This window comes from Mchenga conophoros, linkage group LG18, assembly GCF_057382185.1.
Source record: "Mchenga conophoros isolate Kocher_MC1m ecotype Shallow Benthic linkage group LG18, M_conophoros_male_GT1.1, whole genome shotgun sequence".
Classification (NCBI taxonomy): domain Eukaryota; kingdom Metazoa; phylum Chordata; class Actinopteri; order Cichliformes; family Cichlidae; genus Mchenga; species Mchenga conophoros.
Window position 1 is genome coordinate 10,994,005 of NC_140543.1, and position 19,655 is coordinate 11,013,659.

Sequence of the window (19,655 nt, forward strand, 5' to 3'; positions counted from 1 at the left end):
CCACTTGATGATTGAAACCTGTTCTTCTATTTGTGTCTTTCTTCACTCAAAGTTACTTTTACCCATCATTTTTCTCTCTGGCCATTTCATGTCACACTGACACAGACACACAGTCTCTTCTCGCGTGTGATGAAGAGAAGAAGGTGTTCACACAAAACAGATAGTAGTAAAGCGTATGGACTGGTAAGCAGGGAACCAACTTCCTGCTGAGCCTTCGGTGCGTGCCAAGCTTCTCTGCCACAAGAAACATGTCACTGAAAGCACAGATGTGTCACCGCTGGGATCTTCCACCCTTTTTTTCCTCAACATTAGAAATGAGCTCTAATTCAATTCAAACTACTTTCTACTTTATTTTCCACAAAGACCTTTTTGGAGAGGCATTATAAGTCCTCTCTGCTTATTAAAAGGGATGTGCCTAAATTCATCCCCCCCCTCTCTAGTTCTGATTTCAATGCCGTCTCCAGCTGCAGTCTTTAGGTTAAACAAATTTCCTTTTTTTTTTTTTTTTTTTTTTTTTAAACTCTGCCAGCAGCTCAAACAGTTTTTGCAGACACAATCCAGTCCTGCAGGTCACAAATTACATTAAGTATATTTTATACTCAATGGCATATGAATTCAGCTTAATTTGATAGTTGTAATTACTCTGGGAGCTCGTGTAGCCCAGAGGACGTGTTACGGTCAACAACCACCGATGGCTGAGAGTGAGGAACTACACAATGTCATTACAGTGTTAAGCTTATGTATAACGTTGCGGATCGAGAGGGTCCATTAAAACGTCTTCACCATCAAGTGCCATTCACTTAATGTAAGGGCTTGTTCTGAGGAAGAAATTGATGTTTAGAAATGTACGACAGGATATGGGAGTGAGAGAGGCGAATGCGAGCTAGAAAATGAGACAGGCACATGTGTACACTCGCACACATGTACACATCTTCTCTAAATGTCCTCCTCCACTTGTCTGAGAGGCAGAACAAGCTGACAAAAGTGGATTAAAGCAGCACTATATTTAATAACAGCTTGTTTCCGAGGACATCTGTGATCTTCTCTCTGTGGGAACACACTGAGCTCACTACAACCCATTTTCAGGTCTTATGAAACACAATTTTCTAACTTTCGCAACGACATCTGGACAAAGGTTTCATAAAGATCCAGTTTCTGACATCGATTTAGTGATTGCTTTTTGAGATGATCCAGAAGTGCTGGCAAAAGGGTGAAGGTTGGTTTCTCAGGGGAGTGCCAATTCATGGGATTTAATACTCTTAAAGCATGCAGCATGGTTACTTTAAATATGGTTGTAAATAAAGATCAATTAGAGATCAACACTAACTGAATATACTACATTTTTTTCCTTATTTTTTCTTTCAGGCATTCATCGCTGTTTTCAACCATGCGCCCAGCACAGACATGTATCAGATACAGCAGGTTTGGACATCAGCTGGTCTCCCTTGTACAAAGGCTGCATGATATTCGATTGCACCATTGTGCAGGTAATAGTCTGGTGCCTCCTGCATGCTCTATCCACATAGCTCCCTCACCTGAACTGCAAAGAGTATTTTCAGAAGTGCAAACACATTTGAAGAGGACTATTGCTTGCTGTTTGCTACACGTGACAAAGGACAACTGTGGAAAATATCCCGACCCGTTTCTCCCAAACCTGTCCAAAATTCATGTGTGAAAAGGGCTTACCACAGTACAAAGATAAGCTGGTTTCAGCTCCTCGCTTTTCAAATGTGAAAACCCATAAAAATTTATTTTCTTCTATAAAAATAGCAAAACAGTCTAAAGAATCGCTTTTTCTTTTTCAAACAACAAAATCAATCAACTGAGGTAAGTGATGTTAATAAAACCCAGAGCAAACCTGTGATGCCCCCCCACCACCACCACACTAATAATTACAGCCTCAACTGCCTTATTGTTTGGCACTCTTGCTCATCTTTCTTTGATTCAAGTATAGAGAGACACTTTGCATTTTAAATAGGCATCTCTGCATAAATCTGGGCTCTCTATTCCTGAAATTCATTAGCCCTGCAAATATATATTTTTTGTGTTAAAATGAAACCTTTTCTTTCCTGACACACACCTTCTAACATTTAATCAAAAAAAAAGAAAGAAAAAAAAAAACAGAACATATCGAGTGCTAAGACTTTGCAAAACTGTCAAAAATTGCTTTTTTAACTCTTATTTCATGGCCAGTTATGGATAATCAGCCTTTGAATAGTCTAATTCCATTACATGTAATATTTTACACTGGTAAAACCTTGCAAACACGTTGAACCCTTCCATTCACAAAGACCCCTTAATAGGTTTTAAACATCTTCACACGTTAAATTATGAATAATTATTTATTAATGCCAACGCTGATGACTACATTAATTTAAATTATTGCAGTAATGAGGTCATGGCTATTATTTTCCACATGCTTGTATTGTAATCTCCCCACTGCTACAATGCTGTCCAGACCCAACAGAAGCACAGAAAGCTTCCTGTCACCGCATTATCAGTCAAGTCCGAATGTGGCTGAGGAAACACCCTGAGAGGGCGTACAAAATGACAATAAATGTTGTTAGTCTTCCCAACATCAACAAAGTACAAAGACACTGCAAGCACTTTGGTGAATCAGTAAACTTAGTGCTGTTAAACTTCAAATGGATCGGGTGATTGCTGGTTCTTACATCAGAAATGGAGATAAAACGTCTCTCTCTAGGACTGAATTAGGCCAACAGCTAGCTCAATAACATTGTGTTGGTGTTTCTGTGCTGCATGACGATCAGCAGGACTAATGTGCTGGCTGTAATCGATATTAAAGTAATAGGGGAAGTTGTGTGCAATGAGTAACTTGCCCGGGGCCACAAACAGCCAATGACTAAAATCAGTATTGTAATTGCCTCTAATTACTAATTAGCAGCCAACCACATTAGATTCTTTAATACTTCCCAGTGGTTCAATTAAAACCCAGTTAATGAAATTAATACAAAGGGTTGGGGGAGTGGTGGTATTATCATTAATAAAGTTAAATTCCCATTGCATCTTTAGGTTGAACACAGTAAACATCTGTTCCTGCAGCTTAGAGAATCAGTGTATGGAAACTGTTTGCAATAGCTGTGTGCTTCCTAAAACTCCTGATGATTGTGCTTATTAAGGCATTAGTGGAGCTTGGTGATAAAGCAGAGAAAAAGTTTGACAGCTCTCTACAGCCATCTAGTGGCTCAACCTATTTATCACAAAATGTAAGCATGCACCAATTTGGATATGTGCAATTCACCACAGGGTAGCGCCACAGATCATCTAAAGCAAACACTGCTCATTACTCACTGCCACTTATGAAGACAGACTGGATTAAGTCTGAAGGCTGACAATGAAGATGCCCAATTATGAGCTCCGCTTCTCTCTGAAATAATGTTTTCAGTGTCATTATTGATTATAAAAGCAGTAAATGCGTTCTAAATGAGCAGCACCATTACCCAAGACAAACATGTCATTGGTCAACTTTACAATCAGGTCTTAAAACCACCACATGGTAGTCATAGTGACAGCCACTGAGTGCTTTAATCTTCCAGAAACAGGCCAATCAACACATCATTAGCAGAGGAATCAATATCACTGATGGGAGGTGTACTAAACAGAAATCAAAGGCTGGTTAGTTGGAAACTGAACACAAAATGAATTTGGCTGCTGGCAGTGAGGCTGGCCTAAATGAGAGTATTTTATAAGGGTCGCCCCCCCTCATGTCATCATGAAAGTACAGCCCAGCCCATGTTCAACTTCATTTCATATCCCTTTAATATCTACCTTTAATCTCCCTTTCTGTTGTTACCTTTAGTTCATTTTGAAAAGCTGGAAACAATTTGTGAACAACTTATTTTTGCACAAGTATCTTTAATGCTACAGTCACATTTGGGAAAACAGTGGTGCCAAAATAATTGCAATTGCATGCAATGAACTCGCAGTGCCATTGCCTTTGAAATGATTGTTTCAAAGAGGGGGGACAAGGTCTGCAACCACTCAACCTCGGTCCATCAAGAAGGTGATAAAACGGCAATAAGTTGGAAATTAGATGCAGTCAGATAATACAGTGATTAACTACCATAAATAGCTGAAAAGAAATCGCAAATCTGTATCCATTTACATATTCAAAGTCACATTAACTTATACTACTTAACAGATTACTTTAATTAATTGCCCAGCCAGAACCTCATAGACCAAAAGGTTGAGTGTGTTGCATTCTAGACCTCTGCTACTTTTTTGCCAAATGCAAAGTTAATCACCAGGCACCCACTGATTTTTAGTTTCTAGCAGGTTGCCATCCTGTTTTTATTCTAGTTTGATTGATGCATACCTTTTGCCATTAACAAAAAAACAAATAAATTAAACTTACTCCTCCTCCATCTGCTTGATGGGGTCAGTCAAGTTGATGGCATCCATGGTGAGCTCAACTTTGCGGACACTACCAAAGAAATCTGTGATGAGAACACTTCCAGGATCTCTCAGGAACAGGTCAGTACGATGGCCTGGAGTGGACACACACTGACTCTTTGGACACACTTTGAACTGTGGAGGCAGAGACAGCAAAGATTTCACATTAGGAATATTCAACATTGTTCTAAATTAGTGGTTTCTGTCACGTTGGATCTCTATTTGGGAGCCAGTCAGCTAGTCCACTGACAGTTGCTGAGGGAAACCGACAATTTTCTGGACAACAGATAACACAATTCCTAATTGGTTGATGGCACTCTGGATACAAGCAGGCTGCAGATGGAAACCACCAAGCTTTGTGTCCCAGTGTCCTATGCATGCAGATTCTGGATATGTATATGAAGATATCTGTTTATTCAAACTATATAGAACAAAAACAACTAACAATGTCTCTCTAAATATAAATATTCGCCTCATGACAATGACAGCTTTAGCAGCAGCATAACTTGCATGTACAGGTCAGCTCTGCACAAAGACACAATACTAGATTTATTCCTTTTTGCACCACCAATTCCAAGTTCCAGTTGCAGCTAGTATTGAGCTGTTGCTCTGGGAGGTGTGACACCGTGAGAAACAGATTAGAGGCACTGTGCCTGACATTTGTGCATGTCCTTGCCAATTACAATTTTTAGCACACTTGTTATGTTACCACTTGTGAATGAATCCTATGTGAGTTTATCAATGTGTTGTTTTCCGCTTGAAAAGAATATAAAAATCACATAACTGAGGTCAACATTATTTCCTCAGCCAGACAGGACTTGAAAAGTACAGCAAATGGCACGACTTTGCAGCTTGGATCAGGGGGGGAAAAAAACAAGAACGAAAACTCAGAGGGCTCATCCAGAAAATCCATAGTATTGATCCTTAATTCCCTGAAAAGGCACAACAGAGAATCTACAGAAACAGAAAAATTGGAAGAAAAAATAATAAGCATGTGTCAAAACACACAGAGTGCCAGAGTAACGATCTGAGGTGCTTTGAGCATAACTCCGGGTGACGCAGATGAGGAGTGGCCCTTGTGGCCTGAATCGCCGCACGAGGCTAAAAGATGAAAAAGGAGTTGCTGCTGAGACTGAGTCATGGACCAGAGCAACATGTACTCACCATTTCCACCCTGATGTGTCAAAGGCCAACGACTGCAACACCGTATCAGATATTCTGTTTCAAGTGTGACCTGTGTGACTTTTATCTGACTTCTTTTGGCCCACAGACAGAGGAAGAGGACAGTACAAGAAAAACACTGCTTCAGGTATCAGCAGTGCTGATTGCCACATCCTTCCTTTTAAAAGCTGACTTTCAAAATAGTCAATCTAATAAAAATCTGCATACCTTTTTTGTTATGTTCTGTTGCAGTAACTACAAATGAATGTATAACAAATAAAACGATGGTGTTCAAAATGTGAGACACCAGAGAAAATCTCTTCCTTTCTGTCACTCAAGTAGAAGTAGCACAACTGTAAACTTAAATTTGCATTAACACCCCTAACGTATTTTAAAGAGTATAACAAGAATTTTATTTTGTGGTTCAGGAAATTGCGATTTCCTGCAAACAGGTATGAGGAAGTTGTGACCATACTGGACACACACGCTAACACAGGCTCACCAGATCATTCATGTTGGTTTTGCTTGCAGGATGGATGTCTTCAAGGAACTCCAGCATGTAGAACGTGTAACGATCCATCAAATGGACTCCTATGGCCAAATCTGGCTGGTGCTAGAATGAGACAGATTTTAAAAATGTAAAGGATAAGAATAGTTGCTAGAATGGGCGCTGTGGTGGCATTTTTACTTCTAGCTCATTAATCAAACCTCTACACTTTTACACAATGAACACTTACAGTCTTTTAAAATACACATCCACACCAACATTCACAGATTTGTATTATAAAATTCATCCCAAGTAACAATTTATGGAACTTTTTCTTTAGTTAGTCAGTTATAGTTTCCGTTGCAAATCTGTACAGTATCAAAATCTGATAAGTGTCACCTGGCATTGAAATTGAACAACGATTGTCACAGCACAAGTGTGTGAAAGGAAATGAATTAGAGACTTGTGGCAGCAGGATAGCTTCATGAGTGATATTCATTATCTTAAAGTACACAGAGGTTTCAGTTTCTGCTGTATTGCAGACAGACATTTTTTTTCTCCTTTATTTATATTTGTTATATATTTTAGAGTATATTTAGTTTAGCCTTTAATTTAATTGTTAGTTATACAACTAAAACATTGGGGGGGTTGAGGTGTTTGCTGTTGCACTGTGACAGCTCAGATGGGCTCCAGTCCCCTGTGACCCTGAATAAAACAAACCGGAAAAGTAGTTTAGAAAATGGATGGATAATTTCTGTAACAATGCAGTTTCTCTTTGGGATTAATTAAGTGCTTTGTCTATCCATCCATTAATCCATCTCCAATAACGGAGGAAGTAAGAGTTTTCAACCCCCTGGGGGTGTGAAAATGGAAAATGCAAACAGCACTGACATATCACCCCCTGTTTAAATCCAATATTCACGCTTTTTTAAGCTCCACTGTGGTCTCTAACGGCTCCTAAGGGAAATATCCGGTTCTCATATTTCTTGATTCTCCGATATGTTTACAGACTAGTGTCTTACTCTGTATGCTCTTCAGTGTGGAGCAGGTAGAGGAGTGTGTTTGTTTTAAGCTTTTCCACTGGAAGCAGCTGCTTTGGACAAAACGCTGCTATAAGAGCAGAAAAAGTGAAGCAGATCAATAACGTTGTGGAGCACAAAGCTAAACACTGAATCAGGTAAATATCCCCTCACACAATCCAAGGCTGTAAATACATCTTTATCTTTAGGTTCAGTTCATCATGAAATTAAATATTAGTTTCATATTTTTTGTTCAGTCATTTGATATTTTAAATTTAAAAACGCTGTGATATAAAGCAATTATAGCTGCTTTGAAAGCTTGCATAGTATTAGCTATGTACAGCTGACAATTTGAAGTCATTAGCTGATAATGTAAAAATAATAGTGCCTGCCAGTGCCACCCGTCAGCATCGTAGTAGATACACCTATGATATCAATTTCAAAATCCTACACCATTCTTGAGTTTTTGCATTCACAAGAGTTTCAGAAAACTTGACCTCTGACCTTAAGGTCAAGGTGACTGAGATTTGAACTCGTCTAAGATTTTTAAAGCCCATTTAAAAATCCTAGGTGAACTCCTTCTTGAGTTATTGCTTTCACAAGATTCACAGAAAACGTGATGTACGGCTTCTAATCCTACGGTCAACGTCACTGAGATTTGAACTTTAGTATCAGCCGCGATACCTACCTACAGTTGAGGCCTACAGTATTAATTTCAAAATCCTACGTTGCCTCATTCTTGCTCAAAGGAGACTTACGATGCTTTCCTTCTTCCGTGATGTACATGTTGTTACAGTGGTGCGTGCCAATATTAAAATGGCCAAAGTTTTTTTTTAAAATTAGGGGCTGAATGTACAAGCAAATCCTGTAAATAAAAAAGCTCAGACTATTTTAAACAGTCCATAGAGCAACGATATGTTTGTTAGAAAAGCAGAGCCAAGCTGAAGAAAGTTGGAGCAGGGGAAGGAAGCTAAAAGGCTTTTATAATCAGAAGGCTCTCTAGAACAGTCCAAAAACAAATATTTATAGCCACAATAAACCATGTCAGTAAATACGTTCTGTTCAGCAAATAAATAAGGTCTTCTTTGGTTGTTTGTTTGTTTGGTCTTAACTTTGTATTTATTGTATTTTTCAAAAGTAGTGTAAACATTAAAAACAGTTGGTCATACATAAAATGTAGTTTGGCACTATTTAATGTCATAAAATTGATATTTTTAAATGTCCCCTCATCACAGTCCCTTTCCTTGAAAAATGCTTATTTTTAGATATTAAAAGACTCATTATTCATAAGTGTTTATGTTATATTCTGCTAATCCCCTATTTGGCCATTTCAGTGTTTTTACAGTGGTTCTGTAACTTACACACACACACACACACACACACACACAACGCACAACTGAGCACAGTTTTAGATTGGTCCATCAACAGTGCAAAGCAGAGAAAGAGTGAGCAAGTTTCCCCCCCCCTCAGCTCCTGCCCTCACTGCCTCTTGAAGACTTTTCAGGATTTTTCTAACTAAATTATGCAGTGGAGGGATTTGCACTTTAAGCTATACGTCTCAAGCAAAAGGTCAGTGTTGTGTAAAATGTGGAAGAAGAGGGGGGAAAAGAAGCAGCATTGTTCTTGTATTTGAGTGCAGTGCAGAGCTAGTAGGTTTCTGATAATTATTAGTGAGATGAAGAACTTGTAACATGTCACATTTCTTGCAGACCTTTCTTAGGTTGAATGCTAAAAGAGAGAAGACATTTGAATAAAAATTCAAAAGTGCAACACTATTTCAAGTAACACTGACTGGTGTTGCAGGGGGGTGAGAGCATATGAACACAGAAATCAAGCTAGTGCAATGTGCTATGAAATCACACTGCTTATTAGAGAATCTGACAAGCTGATGGATGATTTTTAATTCATCTTCCACGTGAGGGAAGATAACTCACCGACAGGGAGTCTTCTCCAACTTGACTGCTGGCCAAAGCCATGATGTTTGGAGAGTAAAATCTTTCATACATGGAGGCGCCTTGACAGGTGTCAATGATGAAGAGCAGCTCGTTGTACCTGGAGACAAACACACGCACACACACGAACAAACAGAGGATCATACACATTCTCAAACAAAACTGATGGGAGAATGCACAGCTGGCATAACACTCATCCATTTGTTCCAATAAACAGATATCACACAAATCTTCTAACCATCTTTCATATTGCAGTTACCATGGTGACCAAGAAAAACCAACAGCTCCATTCAGTCCTGCTAACACTCCCATGCACACAGCTTAACCACCACCCCCTTCCTTTCCCTTCCCTCCATCCTCCTTTCCTACAAAACACTACATTTCACTACAACTTCTTTCCCCTGTTTAGACAAACATGTAGAGACTGTCACATCCAGTAGACTTAATCGAGGTGGTTTGGGGATGATAAAGGGAGGTCTCTTCGGTGGCTGTAATTTAGCAGTTCAACCCTGCAATTATCACATCAGCATGAAAGCTGGCGTCACTGAGCTTTTATCCAGTAGCCTGGAGCCTGACTGTAACCCAGACACTCACCGTGGATGATAATGGGTTTGGACAACAATAGAGGCACCCCCAGCAGCAAGGTGAAAGCTCATTTACCATCTCGTGATTTACAAATTAAGCAAAGCAGTGGCTTAAATAGTAACCCCAATTACAGAACAAAACAGCCTCTACTTTTAGAAGAATTTAGGAAAACATGACAAGTTCAAGGTAATTTCAAGAGTACTAATACAGAGAATGCTGTGCTAACACTTTGTAATCCCTAGCTTATCCCACATAGAACACGATCACATGGTCTAAAGTATAAAGTTAAAATAGATAATGAAGGCCACAAGGGACAATACGATCTATTTACTAAGTTCAACAATTAGTTTGTTTCTTTTTCTACTCCAGTTGTACTCATAAAATTTCCACCTGAAATGATTCCTTAGTTAATTCATTCGCCAAGGGGTGTCAAATTCAATTTGACATCACGCTGGGAAATGAGAACCACATTAAGGGTGAGATCAAGTTTACTGAAATTCTTTAATTAAACTGAAAATGCAAGTCCAATATAGTCTTCACATGTACAAGTTGGCTTAAGTGAAGCCCAGGCCAAATAGTGCAATGTTTATAATGCACTCTCATTACAGTGGTTTGGAGCATTTAACATTAAAACATATATCAAAATACTGAATCTGTAATTTTATTTTTCCATATATTTCTACAAATCTTACCCAATGGTTGAAATGTGAAATTTCACAAAGTTAAAAGTAAAACCTCTAGATTTAGCTGGAAGAAACCCAGCTACAGTAAAGCGTACTGTACAGTATGCTTTAGTCATTTTCACCGTCCTTGGCTCCGTTTCTGTGCTGATGTGCAGATTCAAGGCAAAGCAAATTTCATTCTTTGAAAACAGCAGTCATCTCAATGCAAATATACACAGGTCACTCTTTATGCCTTCAGAGTCAGCTTTTATATTCTGTGCCATTTTCTGTGAGCTAGCTTGTTATTTTGCAGCTGCAGTGTGCCCGTCTGTTTTGTGTGGCATACAGACACAACGAAGGGGGACGGATGTGAAGTGATACGCTAGCTGGATTAAACTTTGCAAAGGACCAGATATGGCCTAGAAACCTTGTGTCTGCCACACACGCATTAGCGAATCATTGTTCCTAGATTTGTCGTTGTTTATTTTACTAACAAAACTAGACATCCAACAGCTTCAGCTTCAGCTATACATAAAAAATTGTTAGTTTCAGACCGATTGATAACAATTCCTATTGATTTATTAATTACTCACTAAATATGGCCCAGCTAAATGTTAAAACTCATGGATAGATGGTTCAACCAGTTAAAAATTATTATCTGTGAATATTTTCCTGCAAGTTTTTGCTTCCATCACGAATGTACAATAGGCAAGAAAAATACTTAAACAATGAAATTTAAAGATTTTTTAAATATATATATGGTTTCATGGCCTTCAAGTTAGCCCTTTAGATTCACACATTTAGCTCCTCATTTAACTACTGTATTCCTACTGCATATAAAACTTAATCTACAATTTACAGGCAGGAAAAAAAGAACTATCAAGGCTACAAGTTGATGTTCCCAATGACAATTGAAAGCCCAGCACTACCTTTCAAGCTGAGCTGAAGCTATTTTTAAAAAAGCCTGAATAGAGAGTATACAGTTTCACTGCACTGACAGCACTCTTTCAACCACTGAAGTCATTTGATACACACAAAGCCTTGATAAGAGAATCAATTTAACGTAACACACCTCTGATAATCATCTGTTTTGCTTGTTATAAAGAATCAACAGAATGGGAACCTCCTGATAAAGTTATAATACTCATAGGCTGTGATGTTTTGTGCTGTTAAATGCTTGTTGGCATGCTGCACAGCTAAATGCCCTGCAGGGCAAAGAAAAAACAAGTAAAGTAGACCTGACAAACGGGATTATTTGAAGTCACTTTTCAGTTTATTTACCTTCTTTTCTGCCACATCTGCTCAAAAGCATCTGCCAGTTCCACATTACTAATCTCCTCAGAGTCCTGGAACTTCAGAAAGCCATTCCCACCGTGGCCTGTTAATCAACCACAGATTAAAAATAATTAATTCAACTTTGTTCAACTTTAATTACTTCAACTTCATAGGTACATTTTTTCCCTTTAAGTACCTGTCAGGTATATGAGGATGTTGCTTCGATCATCAGAAAGGAGGCGTTTAGAGCGTGGTGTGCTGGGAGGCAGGCGCCCAGTCAAAACTCGCAGGAAGTTCTCCACAGTTACCTAAGGCACACACGGTACAAACCTGTGGTCATTTTCCATCTATGTCTCTGACAGGAAGTAGTAAATTAGTTGTTAAATAAAACTATTCAAAGATTGAAACTATACAAAACAAAAGCCAGTAAAAAGAAAAGTTAGTGATGAAAAGTCAATTCGTAATATTTAAATTGTCATTGGTAGGATCAGTAAGTGACCACATTTTTGATCTTCTCCACTTATCCTTTAATTAAAATTTGATAATCAGCTCCTATCTGAGTTTTTTTTTCCTCTGTTTTTAATGATTATTGGTTTTTGTTGCACATGAATGTGGTGTGACAGCAAACAAAGACGGGCAGTACAGTGTCATTGTATTTTTAAAAAGGCACAAAACAGAGTGAGTCGTCAAAAAACAACGAACTCGCCTTAGTCCATAATAATCAGAAAAATAAATAAAAACCGGCTGGGCCCCATTTTAGACGTGTAGATTATAAAATGTCCTGGTCAATAAAAATGTTGCCTTGGACATAATCCGTTTCTCCTCAAGTTATTTAACGCAACACTGAAGGTGAAACACAGCATGTGAGACTGTCACATAAATCACAGTAAATGTTTATATAACAAGCTGAGCAGAATCAAACTGTCTGGGGTAGGAAAATATTTACAATTTATGCCAAACAGTCATGAACATTTGTGATTATGCTCAAGCGATTCATCTTTTTCTGGCTTCAAAATACCCAATTTTTGCATTTAGACTTTAAAAATCACTCAGGGCTTGTTGATACACATAAGGCTAACATAAGTGTTGATTCACAGAATGAAGGTGAGGTGTAAACACCTGAACTGACCTCATAACCTCGATAGTCCACTTCCACATCGTCACCATACACATTCAGCTCCATGTTTTTGTGACTGAACACTGTAGCAGGTTTGGGATTTCTGTGGTTACAAGCCATGTCATCAGCCAGCATCAGAACTATGTGGCTGGTGATTAAAAAAAGAGAAAAAACAGAGTTAATATGATGATATTGAAATAAGTAAAAGGACAATGGCTGCTATCAAACACGTTAACTGTTATGTTGTGAAGGATAATGCATTTAGCCTGAAAATTAAATTGCATCAGTTTGTTTATTGATCTTACAGTTGGACCAGCTGTTGAATATTTTGAAACTTTTGACATTTGGACATCAAGAGCTCCCACCAATCATACAGTCAATCGCTAACCAGCACTACCACCACAAGTACTGTGTAACTCTCCAGAGCCAGGACTGATTTCTGAAACTTTACTATCTCGAAATAAAATGAAAACTTATTAGTATATGCACACTTGTTCATCCTGTTGCCACTGGTGCCCTTCTACACAAAACAGACCTTGTCAAACGTATTTGCCATTTTCTCCACGTTGGATGTTTTATTTTACCGCAGCTCTCCATCTGGGAAAGGCCCCAGAACAAACAACAAACCAAAGTAGGCTGTGGAAAAACTTTTGAGCACTCAATTCATTTTGACACAATACAGGCACCTTGTAGAATGGACAGCATGTTCTGAGGTGCTCTCAGCTAAAGCCAAGCCTAACAATGGACAGCACCATAGACTCAGTAAACTTATTCAGAAGTCCGCTTCGGCCCCGGATGTGGCCGTGGACAATCGATGTGCAATAATAGTGAGCAGGACAATGTCAAAACTCTTCTGAAAGTCCAGTAAAATATCCCATACCCTCTAAACAATGTTCTGGCTAGCCAGGGGTTCAGCCAAAGACTAACAGCATGAGCTTCTTCATTGCAGTAGCTGTCCAGTTACACAGTTCCTCTTTCTACTGTACCTCTTTTTAATAAATTTTTGAGCAACTTTTACAAAACACTTCACCTGCTGGGATGAATAAATTTCTCCCTTAACTACTGAATACACAATGATAATTAAAAATGATTGTTCAATTACATCTAAGATTAATTAATTGATAGTCAGAATACATATTTCTTTCAGAAAGCAACCGCATAATATGCTATATCTTGTTAAATCCAGCAATAATAATTATTATGCCGAAAGACTATTTATGTTATTGAGTCTTTAAAATATCTCCAAATGACTGCAACTGTCACATATTTTCAACACTGATTACTCTGGAAAATATAATGTCTAATAAACTGGTTTCTCTTCATCATGCATGAAAATATTGAAAGGTCCCCATTATAAATTTACCTACTGATCAACTTGACCTCTTCAGAATGTCTAAAATCCAAAAATATTTCATTAACTACCATATAGAACCAAAATATGTTTCAATTCCTCAAATTTTAAATGTCTTTGCTATTATAAGTGAAATTTATTTTTACACCTTACATGATTGTGTGACTCAACAACCTGATTAATCGTTTTAATACTACAGTGACCAGGATAACTAATTTCTATTTCTATGCTTATAATACACAATGGTCCTTTTTGGCTAAGCTTAACAACCTCAATAGCCTTTTCGGCCTCAAATACCTCATCTCAGTCCTGGCAAAATTTAAATTCTCGTGTTCGCCCTAAAAACTTCTGTATAGAGATGGTAAGTGGCCTGCATTTGTATAGTGCTTTTCTAGTCCCTAAGGACCCCAAAGCGCTTCACACTACATTCAGTCATTCACCCATTCACACACTGGCGATGGCAAGCTACATTGTAGCCATAGCTGCCCTGGGGCGCACTGACAGAGGCGAGGCTGCCGGACACTGGCGCCACCGGGCCCTCTGACCACCACCAGTAGGCAAACATGGGGTTAGTATCTTGCCCAAGGATATTTGGCATGCAGCCAGGAGGCAGCCTGGGATCGAACCACCGACCTTCTGATTAGTGGCTGACCTGCTCTGCCACCTGAGCTACAGCCACCCCTAGAGGTCAGTTATTACATCAGCTCTCTTGTTATAAATACAGATCATCTGGTAAGAACCCTGATAATATTTTGAGCATTTAAAATTTGCATATCACACTTCAAAGCTCATCCAGTCTTGTTTTTTTTTTTCTTTTTTTAACTATGATCCATCCATCCATCTTCTTCCGCTTATCCGGGGCTGAGAAGCAGGGGCAGCAGCCTAAGCAGAGAGGCCCAGAGCTCCCTCTCCCCAGCCACCTTCTCCAGCTTGCCCTGGGGAACACCAGGGCGTTCCCAGGCCAGCCGAGGGATATAATCTCTCCACCGTGTCCTGGGTCTGCCCCGGAGCTTCCTCACGGCGGGACATGCCCCGAACACCTCACCCAGGAGGTATCCTTATCAGATGCCGAACCACCTCAACTGGCTCCTTTCAATATGGAGGAGCAGCGGCTCTACTCTGAGCCCTTCCTGGATGACTGAACCTCTCACCCTATCTCTAAGGGAGAGGCTAGCCACAATTCAGGGGAAGCCCATTTCTGCTGCTTGTACCCACAGCTGGTGACCATAGGTGAGTGAAACATTTACTGTTATCCAGTAATTTTGAACTTTCAATACACACTTTTATTTTCACATGCCTTGATAACTCACTTTTCATGTGCATTTCCTCCTTAGCCCAGAACACAACTGCTAGGTTGCCTCTAAAAACTAGCAGGCACCTACATATAAGCCCTATTCTTATTTCCCTTCATTGGATTCCAGTGAAATGCAGAATGCTTTTTAAAATTATTAACAACATATAAAGCCTTTCATTGCCAGTCCTTCCAACTGTCTGAACAGGGTCTCTTAAGCATGCTCTTATATTAGAAGCCACACAAGTTTTCATCAGCCTATGAAATGGGCTGAATCAGTAGTTGGTTTTCCCTAATATTTCTCCCATTATATTTGACCATAGCAACACCATATGCTTGTTTGTTTGTCTGTGTGCTGGAACTTATATTCTTACCTTAAATGTGTGGTTTTATCCCGATTGTGAAACACTTTGCAACTGTGTGTTTTAAAAGGTGCTATACAAATCAAGTTGTTATCATTGTTATCATTATTACCTGTCAGGGATGCCCAGCCTCTTCACACTTCTGTACACAGATAGAGTATTTGCCACATGTCGGTAGTTGAACCAGAATCTGGATGTGCACACCTGTTAATAAAGGCAAATGAAGAAGATGCACATATATGTCTTCTGTTGTTCCTAACATCATCTATTAGCATTTACTCAACCTGAAAAATAAAAGAACACTCACCAGAACGGCCCAATTGTTCGTATGCCCACTGCTGAAGAACTGCCCTGCGCTATTCTGTGAAATAACCGAAAGAAGGTGAATAATTATCTATGTTTTATCGGGATTTGGGGTCATATAAGCAAGTATATTCAGCATCAACAAAGCTAGCATGACAGCAGGGCTGGCTAACATGACAACGATGTTTCTACCTAAAAATGCAACAAACCGAAGGGAAAATCGGAGCTACGTGAAAATAATAAACTCACCTCGATGTTGATGCTGTTTGCTAAAAAGCATGCTGAAAATAATCCTAATAAAGTTAGTATTTTCATTGTGCAGCTCTGTTAGCAGTGGACATGTAGGAAGTGAAAACCGGTGGATCCACTCAGCAAGTGTTTCCGGTGGCAGACATTTTCAAAATAAAGGTTTTGACGTGGAAGATGAGAAGGAGAAAATGGGGTGGGGGTTAGCAGTTTTAAAACAAATTGAGTTTTCTCTCGAGACTGCAGGTTTAATTGTCATTTGTTTCTGATCAACTTAAGTGCATATCCATTGTATATCTAATATATCTAGGCTCGTGTAACACAGCAGTAAAACATACTTACAACATATAACAAGAAGAGCACAAACATAATACGTTTATGAGAAAGAAAAATAAAACATTAATATAAATAAAAACTTAAATCTCTTGCTTTCTTATTATTTTAGAATAACTAACCTAATTCAAGTTAATCCTGTTCCCATAACACTGAAGGGTCATGCTTGCACGCACGGGTTAATGTTAGGTTTCCTCCTTCAAATGACGGAATTCGTCACCATCATATGAACGTTTTCTAGATCTAGTAATTAATGTAAGTAAATGAAGAAAAAAAACAATGTTTCTGTATAAAAAAAAAAAGCTGGGGTTTATTGGAGAAATTTATAGACATTTAAAATGTTTTTAACTTTATTAGTTAATCAGTTGCAGCAGTTGTGTTAGTTTCTCCTCGAGGGTCGCCATCCATACGTTAAGCTCATGTTCTCTGTTTCTTTATTTCCTTGTTTGTTTTCTTGTCTGCTGTTTTGTGTTCATTGACATCAATTTTTAATTCCAAAGAAAAATACAAGAAAAAAAACCCTTTGTGTGGCTGCTTATTTTAAGTACAAGAGGCTGCAGTACACCTGACATCATCATCATTCTGCCAGATATGACTGGTGCCCTGATGAGAGAAAGAAAAGCAAACTAGTCATCAAATGATGCTGACAGCTTCATATTTAGTTGCCCTTGTTAGCTAATTGGTCAGGGACTCAGTAATGAGAAGTGACAAGTATATTACAGGCAGTAGACATTAAAAGTCTCGTGGTGTTACTGCTAAAGAAGTCAAAGAGGCCAGGAGCCCATTGTGAAATAGAGCTACATATCTCCCATGCAATTCTAATGCAACTTCACAACCCAGCACACAGAAGATTTTCTGGGAAACCAGCAGCAAAATCAGTTTTGACACACTGCAGGGAGCCTTTGCAGGACTGCCAGCCACTTTAATCCTCGGTACGTCTCCTGATTCTGCAACTTTTTGACCTGCTTCCTCGAGTAGTGTGCCTGCTAGGAGCTCATCGTGGTAATGTCCTTTGTTAACTGCTCTAACAAAGCAGGTCTCAGCAGCGTACATCTGCTCAATACTCAACTTCAGTCCATAAATTAACATTTTATTTTCAAGCTGCAGTAACTGATTCTGGTATGAAATGGTAGCTCCAATATATCAATCCGATCCGTTGTCGGATGAAGCTTTTGACCTTCACACAAGTTAGAATGATAATTGCTTTCTAAAGCATTGATGTGACTGAACTAATCTCATGTTATGTGATATAACAAACAAGTTCGTTGTGGTCAAGAGGATTAGAGGCATTAAGAATCAAATCCTATGGAACAAACCAGGAAATCAAAGTGACCTTCCTTCCTGAGTTGCCTAAAAAAGCTGGACTGACTGTCCACTGGAATCCACCTTTTGCTGAACTTTTCAACCCAACCCAAGCAATTTAAGAGATTATCCAGCTATATTTAGCTGCACCTAGAGTTAGGTTGTTCGGGTTATTCCACTCTGTTAGTCAATTCAATAATGCCACAATTTCAAAGTTGTCTTTACAAAAGTCCAGTGAGCTTCTTTGTATGTATGAATGTGGAGTTTTAAAGTCATTTATTTACAAAGCTATTTACAAATGCAATAAAAATGTGAAGTAAAGACTGACACACATTTCAGTGGGCATTGGGATATGTTGCATGTTTTATTCTCTGGAAGTAATGGAAATATTAAGAAAATCAGACCACCCCCCACCCCACCCACTGGAATAGACTGCAGCAGCCTAATTGGATGAGGGAAGGAAAATGGATAGATCCATCCATTTAGTTTTCTGGAGTCAATAAATATCTCTCATTTCAGAAGAAGTAATAATAATATATATAATAATATAATAATGTCACACTATTAAGGATTGTTAAGGTATTAGTAAGGCATTAGCAAGTGGTAAATTCATCTTTTATATAGCATTACTCCTCCCTAGTTTGCCATTTATAAATATATATTATTATGACTAGGATTATGGTTATGATTATTACTAGCACTGATGTAGTAGCAGTTATAGCTGTAGATGGTGTAAACAGTAAACATTAACAGTAACATTAAACACTTGCTTATACCTTACTAATGCTTAATAAAATGCTACCAAAGTAAAACTACTCCATTACAAACACTGAATTGAAACATAATTATTTTAGTAACAAAATATGGTTACTTAAAATAAACATATTCAAAATTCATATTCTTATGGACTCATATCTGATAAGCTATTTTTTTTTCAAAAGTTTAAAATAAAAGTAGAATATTTCAGCTACATGTAGACGCTACCATATTTGATCCGCTTTATACCATCATTTTTTAACCCACGATCGAATTAATCATGAATCAACACCAACTTTCAAGACTGAGGAGGAACGATTGAAAATGTAGAGCAGAGGCGGTGCGTGCGCTTTTTGGCACACGGCGCGCAACCTATGTGCCAACCCAACGTCAAGGCACATACACGCATACACACAAACAGTCGGTGCGTGCTGGAAGCAGTCCGCTGTAGAAGGGAAGACGGACAAGCCACGCATCTGCATCAGCGAGCGAGGAGGGTGGCGCGGTGGAATTGCCTGCAGGAATTCAGTTGTAAAGTACAAACAGGAGGCAAAAATGCGCTGAGCGAGAGTCTGTCCGGAGCTCAGTTATTAACCAAAGATTACTGCACCGAGTCGTCTGAAGAAAGGAAAAGAAAATCAAACGCTTTGGAGAAGTTGTCATTTCAGAGGATTTCCGTCTAGAGATGAATACCAACGATGCCAAGGAGTATCTCGCGCGGCGGGAAATACCGCAACTATTTGAGGTGAGAGCTGGTGCACGCTTTGAAGAGACAAACTGGGTATGTTTCGCGCTCAGGGAGAGTACACTAATTCATGTTCCATGCATTGCAAGATGCATGACAGAGTCACGGTAAAGATTCTTCCTTTACGTTATCTGACGGTATAGAGGTGCGGATCACGTGGGCTGAAAGCGTATTTCAGGATTAAACAGTAGCTTAAAATAAGAGGGGAAATCATAATTTTACAAACTCCCTCGTATATATATAACTGCTATTGAAGTCTGCTGGGATATTACGTAAATACGAAAGTTACAGATGG

General features: G+C 38.8%; 2 protein-coding genes across 2 annotated transcripts in view; one reads left to right on the forward strand and one right to left on the reverse strand.

The window, feature by feature from the left end:
- Nucleotides 1–16,388, reverse strand: part of pigk (phosphatidylinositol glycan anchor biosynthesis, class K) — a 36,895-nt gene extending 20,507 nt beyond the window's left edge. The window contains exons 1-9 of the mRNA XM_085255019.1: nucleotides 16,228–16,388; nucleotides 15,983–16,036; nucleotides 15,788–15,879; nucleotides 12,684–12,819; nucleotides 11,751–11,862; nucleotides 11,561–11,657; nucleotides 9,015–9,132; nucleotides 6,077–6,187; nucleotides 4,376–4,548 (exon numbers count right to left, since the gene is read on the reverse strand). Of these exons, the coding sequence (XP_085111145.1) occupies nucleotides 4,376–4,548; nucleotides 6,077–6,187; nucleotides 9,015–9,132; nucleotides 11,561–11,657; nucleotides 11,751–11,862; nucleotides 12,684–12,819; nucleotides 15,788–15,879; nucleotides 15,983–16,036; nucleotides 16,228–16,293 (959 nt within the window). The 5' untranslated portion in view covers nucleotides 16,294–16,388. The remainder of the gene's footprint in view (nucleotides 1–4,375; nucleotides 4,549–6,076; nucleotides 6,188–9,014; nucleotides 9,133–11,560; nucleotides 11,658–11,750; nucleotides 11,863–12,683; nucleotides 12,820–15,787; nucleotides 15,880–15,982; nucleotides 16,037–16,227) is intronic.
- Nucleotides 16,389–18,957: 2,569 nt separating this feature from the next.
- The window catches only part of ak5 (adenylate kinase 5), a 106,401-nt gene continuing 105,703 nt past the window's right edge, over nucleotides 18,958–19,655 (forward strand). The window contains exon 1 of the mRNA XM_085254678.1: nucleotides 18,958–19,360. Coding sequence (XP_085110804.1) covers nucleotides 19,301–19,360 — 60 coding nt within the window. The 5' untranslated portion in view covers nucleotides 18,958–19,300. The remainder of the gene's footprint in view (nucleotides 19,361–19,655) is intronic.